At 54.3% G+C, this 9,090-nt stretch overlaps 1 protein-coding gene across 1 annotated transcript in view; it reads right to left on the reverse strand.

The window, feature by feature from the left end:
- Positions 1-3,203: 3,203 nt before the first annotated feature.
- The window catches only part of SRRM4 (serine/arginine repetitive matrix 4), a 144,566-nt gene continuing 138,679 nt past the window's right edge, over positions 3,204-9,090 (reverse strand). Inside the window, exons 10-13 of the mRNA XM_021703589.1 lie at positions 6,830-7,033; positions 5,977-6,087; positions 5,245-5,385; positions 3,204-3,486 (exon numbers count right to left, since the gene is read on the reverse strand). Coding sequence (XP_021559264.1) covers positions 3,204-3,486; positions 5,245-5,385; positions 5,977-6,087; positions 6,830-7,033 — 739 coding nt within the window. The remainder of the gene's footprint in view (positions 3,487-5,244; positions 5,386-5,976; positions 6,088-6,829; positions 7,034-9,090) is intronic.

The following is a 9,090-nucleotide window of genomic DNA, read 5'->3' on the forward strand; positions in this document are numbered from 1 at the left end:
GGGCCTCTAGATCCGGGCTCGATGGGCCCCGAAATGACCTTCTTGGGGGAACCTCTGGCTGCTCCTTTCATCTTGTCTTTTTTTCCCCCCCTTTCCCTAATTTCTGAAATAGCTTTGTGCTCTCCTCTGATGGAAAGCAAAAGATCACAGTAAAAGGCTTTTTGCTTTGAGTCTGTGTATCTCTCTTAGGATGGTGGACACTGCTCCGGAAAGCAGTGTGTGTCTACTGCAGAAGGAAGAGAGCAGCCTGGAAAAACCTCAGGGGATGGGGAGAAATGGGCTACAGGGGAGGCAGAAGCATGTATAATTTACATGGAACCAACCAGGCATGCTCAGAAAAGCTAGTGAGGGATCCTGCCCACTACCGTATGCCCTGGAATAAGGGTGAGAGACCACAGGTGCATCTTCTCTCCCCTCAGTCAGCTTAATTCTTGCCATACTCTCTCCTCGTCACCTCGAAGTTCAATCCCACTGCTAAACCAGGCATTGCTTCAACCACCATGGCTGCCCAAACCCAAGGCGGCTACTTCAATAAGTACTGCACAAAGCCTCCTCAGTGGGCCAGAGACAGTATAGCTGTCTCCCAGCAGGTGCCTCCCTAAAGCTCTCACACCGAGATCTCGGACTCTGCAAATTTTGCCTTAGTTAGGTTATGCTAACTTTAGACTCCAACCCCCACGTGAGCTGTGACTCCACTGTACCATTTCGGGGCCTTAGCTCACAAGCCTCATGGCTGTTCTTCATCTTTCTGATGCCTCAGTGCAGCTGGTGGGCAGGGAGCTGGGGCGCAAGCCTGAACCTCACAGACGTAACGACGAACCTTGGGTCTGAAGCGCTCCCCCCACCCTCTCAGGCCAACTCCAGGATGTTTGGACTTAGAGCTCTGTGGGTCTCCCCTGCAGGGACAAAGCCAACATCCCTACTCGACACCCGACCTCTCAGATTCCACCCACAAAGACATGAGGGAAAAAAGATGCGCAAAAATAATTTAGAAGCCCCCCCACCCCGAAACACACACACACACACACACACACGTACATACACCTCTCCATGTAAATAAATAGTTGAATACTGCTAATGGCAACTAGAGAGAGAGAGAGAGAGAGAGAGAGAGAAATCATCACATAAATAAATAAATAAACATAAATAAATAAAATAAATAATAGGTTTGCTAGGAGCCCCAGGCAAAATGGTCCCCTAGAGTTGTCTGAAGGCAGTCTGATGGGAGGCTCTCGGGCCTCGCTCACTGCTGTCCCGCTAATGAGGTTCCGTGGCTCCATGATGGGAGACTGGAGCCCAGTTTGCGTTCCTGGGCAGGGAAGAGGGTTATTTACAGTTGCTGTACATGCCCTCCCAGGGCACCTGCCCCTGTCCCAGGCACCTGCCATCCGGCCTTCTGCAGTGACGGCATCGGCATCTGTCAGTCTGGGCAGGTGGGGCCCAGGGCTGGGCCAGAGGGCATCATGGGAAGGCCAGGTCGTCCAGGGCTGTCTGGGGCGCCTCGCTTTCGGCTCTCCTGATGGAGGAAGGACTTGTGGGTGGTTGCAGGGCAGTTTCTGGCCCACGGGCTGATGTAATGGGAAAGAGGGGGGGGGGGGGGGGACAGGTCACGGCTTTCAAGAAAAAGGATTTTTTTGTGCCAATGTTTTCCCTGGGGTGGGAAGGATAGTGTTTGGTCCCTGCTTCCCCATAGCTGGCCCCAGTATCCAGAGCCAGGAACTGTCCCCCCTCACTGTCTGCCTCCATGCCCTGTTCCGCTGCCCTTGCCACCACAAACTTGAAACTCACCCCCAAGGCTCCGGAAAGCCAGTCAGCTGGTGAGGGGGATGCCCAAGGGTTTATTTTAAGGATCCTCTCCCTCACACCCCTGTTCTCAGTGCCTGCTGCGGATGAAGCAACTGGTGGTATTTGTGTGTTGGAGATCAGCTTACCCGTGCTGCCCAGCCCTGGGCAGAGGGAAGATAGGGGGAGGGCAGAGATGAAGGTGGGGCTTGAGCTGATAGAGAAGCCTCAGAAGCCAGGAGAATCCCAGGCTATGGAGTATCCAAGCCCCTGTCCCCTCACACTCTCTGGATTTGAGTCTTTCCTCCCAAAATCTGAGCTGCTGTGCCCCATCCTGGCAAAATTCCTGAGAGGCAAAGGGGTTGGCTGGGGCTGAGGGCGGGTGAGCCGATGCTCGGCTGTTTTGGGTGGGCTCCAGGGTGTGGCCGTCTGGGCGGTGGGGGAGGGGGCAGGCAGGCACCAGCGGGAGGGTAAGGCCAGACTGGCCGGCGCTGGGGACTGGCAGCTGGCCATGGCACTGGGGGACGTTCAGCAGATGGTCTCGTGGAATTAAGCTGGTGCCAGCTAGTGGGAGCTGAGGCAAATCTGGGCTGTGGGGCTGTGGACCAAGCTGTCCTGTCCACTGTGTCCTTTCTCAGGGAGGTTCAGGGGCCCTGTGAACAGCCAAGAGGCTGTCTAAGCCATGTGGGGGCCTCTCCATTGCTAGAACCTACTGGACTGCTTTTCCTGACCAGGCCAAGATAATGGGGGGGGTGGGCAGCAGAATGACCCCTGCCCTTTTGCGTCTATACTCACAACCAGAGAACCCATTTCCTCTCTCCTGACACTTCCTCCCCACTGAAACCTCCACGATCCCTACTCAGATCCCTTCTCTCCCCCTTCCGATTGCCTTCTAGCCTTTGCTCCGTTCGGTGAAAGGCCTGACCCCTCTCCAGGGCCTAACTGCCCTTGGTTTCCTCTCGTCTCCTCCCACCCCACGAGGGTTCACACACCCGCTCAGGAGGCCGAATGAGGGGAGAAGGGGGGAAGGTGTGATGCTAGCCTTCCATATGCATCCTAGGAGCAGTGGGTGAGCAGAACTCTGTTTTCCTGGCCAGGCCCAAGCGTTGGAGCCACGGACCCGTTGCTTCTTACAGAACCTTGAGGTTTTTTGTGCCAACAGAGGGTGGTTCTCTCCATACGCCCAGGCCCGAGTCGAGCCCCGGGGTGGTGCTGGTGGAGGCTCCTGGCGGTTTGACATAGAGGCTGAAGGCCCCGTACCCTCTTTTCCTCCTCCCCAGGAGAGCAGGAAGGACAGGGTCCAGGAGCCCGCAAGGTCCGTCCCCAAGGAGCAGGCGGGGGGGGGGCAGGGGAGGGGGGGGTAGGCTGGCAGAGTGAAAGGGGCCCCCCTGCAGGCAGCCGGCTCAAGGGAGGGCTCTGGCTTAGCGCCTCGTGCTGGAGTAGCTGTCTGCTGAGCTGTAGCTCCGGCTCCGGCTCCGGCTCCGCGAGCCCAGGCTGGGGCTGCGCGAGCTGGAGCCGCTGCTTGCGCGGGTCCGGCTGCGGCTGCGGCTGCGGCTGCGGCTGCGGCTGCGGGAATAGCTGCGGCTGCGGGAAGAGCTGCGGCTGGCCGAGCGGCTGCTGCTGCTGTACCAGGAGGAGGCGCTGCTGAGGCTGCCGGATGAGGAGGGGCTGGGCCGGTAGTAGGGGATGGGGCGTTTCCGGGCACTGCGGAGACCAGACGGAGCGCGCTTGAGGACCAGACTCCGCCCACCCCGGCCCCGGGGGCGCCCGCCGGCTCCCGCCGCCTGCCGGCGGGGGGCGGGGCAGAGCAGTAACTTCCACCTTCCGGGCCCCTGGGGAGGCCCTCCGCCTACGCTCCTCGTGCTGTCCCGAGAACATCCAGGGGATGGTCTCAGCCTAGTGCTGGGGTCTTGAGAAGTCACCGATCTCACTTTTTAATAAAGCAAGCCTGGGGCTCGGATCCTCCAACTGGCAATAGGATCTACACCTAGACTTTAATTGCAGTTTTGTTGTGCTTTTACTTTTACTAGAACCTTCTATTTACGGTAAGAGAGGCTGGCTGTCCATTTACTATAGCATACTGTGGTGTATTCCTTTTGAATTAAATGTATGGACCTCTAAGAAAGAGCGTATCTATTTAAAGAAAACTAAGTAAGCTACAGTACACTTACTAAACAGACAAGTCAAAAGTGCTCAGATGCTCTGGGTGACTGAAGTTTGGAAAACACTGAATGGGTTCATCAAGATGGACTATTTGAGGTTGACTAAGGGAACAAGAGGGCCTTTTAGAAATGCCACTTTGTTTAGCTCAGCCGTCCTCCAAGTCAACCTCAAGGACACCTCTGGTCAACGCGGTGGGTGTAGGACTTCCTGTGTACCAGGGTGTTCTGTGGGGTATCTGAGAAGGTGATGCTTCATCCCCATCTTATTGTTTGGGGCACAAGTGCTTTTTCCTCCTCCAGGTCATCTCTAGGGAGGAGGCACTAGGCAGCCAGGAGGACACCCCAGCCCCAGTCCCGTGAGTCTCTGGATGGAGTGGCTGACCCTTGGAGGGCCAGGAGGAAGAGCCCAACTGATTGTCAGCAGCCAATTTTAGGGAAGACTCAGCCATTCTTACTGCTTTCAAGGCCTAAGAAATACGTGTCCTCTCAGACCTCAGGCTTCTTTTCTAGGGCTTTTCTCATCTAAGATCTTAGCTGTTACTGGAAACCTTATCCACCTAGTCTGACCATTCAATCCGAAACAACGGCACACTGAGGGTTCTAGTGTTCTGCATTTCAGTTTACAAAGTGGGTTCCCATCTCTTTGCCCCCTTGCATTTCATCCTCATGATATTCCTGGGAGTTATTTCCTTCCATCCTTCACGGGTGAGGACTGAAGACCTCGGGTGAGGTCTGTCTGACTCCTTCTCTGGAGGTGAAGAGACTTTCCCAGCTTACCTGAAAAGTGGCACAGCCGGGATTCCACTCCAGAGCCCCTCACCCACCTCTCCCCCTCACCCACCAGGGCTCCCTCTAAGTCCCTTTGGCACCTAAATGATCCTTCTTGTCCTCTCCACACTTGGTGCAGGGTGTGATCAGGGCCTATTAAAAGCCTGGTTTGTGTGTCTGAGCGTGATCTGTCTCCACTGGCCGGCTCCACCCCCCCAGGCAAAGGCCCTGCCCTACTGCTTTGGCCCCTGTTTCCTCGACGCGACCTCCCAGCCCCCTCCGCAGACCCCGGCCACACCCCTTGGCCCCCCCCCCCCCCCTCCCCCGGCTGATCCCCCCCCTGTTCCAGGCACCCATCCTAGCCCCGCCCCGGAGGCCCTGCCCCCTCCCAGCAGAGCCCGCAAAGTGTGTCTGAGCTCCCACAATCCTGAAATCCAGCTCCAAGGGGGCACGGGGAGAACCCGGGGCCCTAGCGGGTGGGAGGGGTGGGAGTGAGGGTGAAGGTGGGCACCCCCGGCCTTCCTGGCCTTACCTGGTTATCCTCCGCGCCTCCAGGTGGCTCGGGGAGTCTCTCCGGCGCTTCCGCATGGGCGAGTAGGACCGCCGTCTCCGACGCGCTCGCTCGCGCTCCCGCTGCTGGGAGTCCTTCTCATTGTACTTGGGGTCCCGCTCCCTGAAGGGATGCGGGGGTTACTGGGGAGCTGGGAGATCCGCATGAGCCAGGGGCACTCACTTCCTCTCACCTGCGCCCTGCACCCCGCTGGGGCAGGGGATGGTTTCTCCCGGGGCCTCAGGGAATGCGGGAGGGAAAAGGACAGGGCTGTGGTTCAATACTGTGGGGGGAGGCCGGGCGTGTGCCCGGGTGCTCAGCCTTCGAAGGTGGGCATTACAGGGGCGCGGGTGCTGCGGGGGTGAGAATGTGGACGTCAAGAGGGCCCTGGTGCATGCGTAAGAACTGGGGGCTCTGAATATGGGGATGAAGGGTAGTATTAGGTGTGTGAAGAGGTTGAGGGCCGGGATGTGAGTTCTGGGGTGTGGCTGGCTGTATATTACGGGGGTACGTTAGGACTCAAGGATATGTTTGGGGGCCCAAACATATCCACTCCAGCGGAGACGAAGAAAACTACAAGGATGCTGGGTCATCTCCCCATCCCTACTCCTGCAATGCTAGACGAGGGGGGAGCAGGGGCGGGGCTTGGGTGAAGCTCCCCAGAGAGGTGGAGGCCGGGGAGGCGGGGCCTGTGCTTGGGGGCGGGGCCTGTACCTGTTGGGGCTGTAACGGGAGTAGCTGGGGCTGCGGCGCGATCGGGAGCTTCTGCTGGGTGGGCTCCTCTTGCCGGACTTGGAGGAATAGCTGGAAGAGCGCGAGTAGGACCTGCGGGAGAGTAAACAGTCCCCGAGGGGCCTGCTGGGCTTCGACGGGGTCGTCCCGGATGTGTAGGGCTTTATTCAGCTGGTCCCCTGAGGGAGACCTTCTTCTTTCTGGACGCCAGGCCGAGGAATCTGGCCCTTTCCTGAGAATGAAATTCCCTCTCTTCTGGCCGATTAATAATAATATTGACAACTTCTTCTTGAATTCTTACCATTTAAGGCCACTTATTAGCTGTATGACCTTGAACAGGTGATTTCACTTCTCTGGGCCTCTGTTTTCTCATCTATAAAATGGGGATAAATAATCGTACTTACCCTATAGAGTTGTAAATTAAATGAGTAAATTAGGGTCAATCACATACCTCACATAGGCAGCACACAGGAAATGTTAGCTATGATTGTTGTGTATTTTATTACGTGTCAGACATTGAACTAATGCTTTGTGTGCATTCTCTCATTGAATCCTCAACACATCCTAGCATTAGGTACTATTATCAATCCCATTCCACAGATGGGAAAACCGAGGCACAGAGAGGTGAATGTTTTCACTTTGCAGATAAGGAAACTGAGGCTCGGAGAGGTTATTTGAGGCCCAGGGCCACCAGCTAGGAATGGATATAGTGGGCATTCAAAACTCAAGTCTGTCTGACTCCTTCTCCGCCGAGGGCCAAAGGCCATCTCCGGTTACCATAACTAGCTCCCTAAGGAGGAAAGCGCTGCAGAACAGAGGTCAAAGCGGCACTCACCTTTTTCCAGAGGAGGTGGATCGGCTTCGGGTGTACCTGGGGGAGGCCCTGGGGTTTGGGGATCGGGAGGAGTGGCTGGAAGAACGGGTGCTGGCATAGGAGGGGCTGCGGGAGCACCCTCTCATGGGGGAGCTCCGGGCTGTGGATGGGACCAAACTGGACTTCTTCACTTCTGCACATTCCAGACATGGCGACCGAAATCCTCTGCAGATGTGGGGAGAACGCCTGTTAGCAATGGCCTGCCCGCTGGTCTGCAGGCATCTGGAGCTGATACTCCTCTCCCTACCTGCGCCTAGGCTGTGGTACTCTCAGAAACCCCTTTCCACCTATTCCCATCTTACTGCCTCGCGGAAACTTGCCAGGCCACAGATGTCAGAGGAATAGGGACAGAGGGGGACACATTCCACAGGGGGCACTTCGGAGCATTTTAGGTCAGTGGGCATGGGCATAATGGTAAATAACACCAATCACATAGAGATTTATTCCCTTTTGAGTCTTTTCCAGTCCTTCTGATTACATTAATGAGAAACTCCGGGTTGGGTACTAGTGGGTTCAACACTGCAGTCTCCCAGATCTGGTGCCTTGGGCAGGCAACTGTTGCTAACTAGAATTAAATACACCGTCTTTATGTATTTTCATATATAAATCATGTATTTTGCAGGTGCTTTCTATTTAGGACGAGTGCTATAAAATTTCTAGGTAAGATAGTGGTGTAAGTTTCCTTATATAAAAAAGTGAGTTTATTAAAGTAAAAGTACCAGTAGTACAGGGATATGGTGAAAATCAACAAAGGGCCATATAGGTGGTTTAAATTTGGGAAACTTTGATGTAGCCCATTTTGCAGATGGGGGAATTGAGACCCAAAGAAGAGTGAAGGCTTGTTCAAAATCACCCAATGACAGGGTCCTGTCTTCTGTGTTCCCACCCTGCCTGGAGCCATGTGAAGCTCCTGTTGGGTTCTCAGTAAGGGCATGTTCATTTGTTTGGGCCAGGAGTCAAGTTCCAATCCTGTTAATATATGGTTTCCATGCTCATCATGATCCGGCCCCCGCGCACCCCTCCAATCTCAGCTCTTGGCACTTTCCTCTCTTGACTCCAGCCATAATGGACTACTTGTTCCTCCTGTAATATCCCTGTTCCTTCCCTGTCTCCAGGCCTTAGAACATGCCCACTGCCTGGAACCCTCTTCCCTCCCCTCCTCACCTGACAATAACTACTCATGGTTCAGGCTTTAGTTTGACCTCACCTTTTCTGGGAGGCCTTTTTTGACATCTCCCTGAGTCTAGTTGGGTGACCCTCAATGTGTTACCACGGCCCCCGGCCTCTATGCACCCCCTGTCCCTAGAAGGACTCACTTGGTCTTACAATTGTCTCTTCCTCCCCGACCATTGAACTCCTTGGGGAGAGGACTCATGTCTCTGGAAACTGTATCCCAGCACCTCGGACAGAGCCTGATACATCTGTCGTAGGTCATGAATAAATAGTTGTGAAATAAACACTTGAGCCTCTTAGTATCCTGGGTGCTCCACCAGCATCATCTTGTATGGTCCTCCCAACAACCCTAGGAAACTGGCACTATTCTCCCCGATTTACAGGGAAGACTCAGAACGGTTAGTTACTTCCTCAAGGCCACCCAGAGTCTCAAACCCTGATCTGTCCAGCTTCAAAGCCTATGCCCGTCACCCCACCAGTCCCCTATCTTCACTGTTGAAGGTTCCCTAAATTTAGAGCTGATGATGTCTCTTCCTCTCAGCTCTCTGCTCATTGCTGACATGACATAAATAGCCATGAATTTAGAGATCATTTATATTTCAAAATGAAAGGCTGGGTCTAAATGATTTAATTTGGCTGTCCATAGAGATCAAATGAAGCAGGAAACTGCTAGACGCCACTCAGGCTTTAGCTTCAGTGCTATGACAGATCTGTGTGTGAATCCTGGTGCTGGCCCTTATGATCCTAAGTTTCTTAACTACTCTGAGTCTCAGTTTCCCCACCAGCTAAAAAAGATCTCTGATAATACTTATCCCATAAAGGTTCTATGAGGAGTGAAGGAAGATGATCCACGGCAAGCACTTGGCATGGCACCTAGCGTATAATCAGGGCTCGACACATATTAGCAGTCATTATTATTATCAGTTGTTATTACTATTACTATTCTGGTTCTTTTTTTTTTTTTTTTTTTTTTTTTTTTTTTCCCTCTGTTTTTTAATTTAACCCTTCCCCCCCCTTTCCCTCTGGGAATTTCCCCCCCTTTTTCTGGG

This window comes from Neomonachus schauinslandi, chromosome 14, assembly GCF_002201575.2.
Source record: "Neomonachus schauinslandi chromosome 14, ASM220157v2, whole genome shotgun sequence".
Lineage (NCBI taxonomy): Eukaryota > Metazoa > Chordata > Mammalia > Carnivora > Phocidae > Neomonachus > Neomonachus schauinslandi.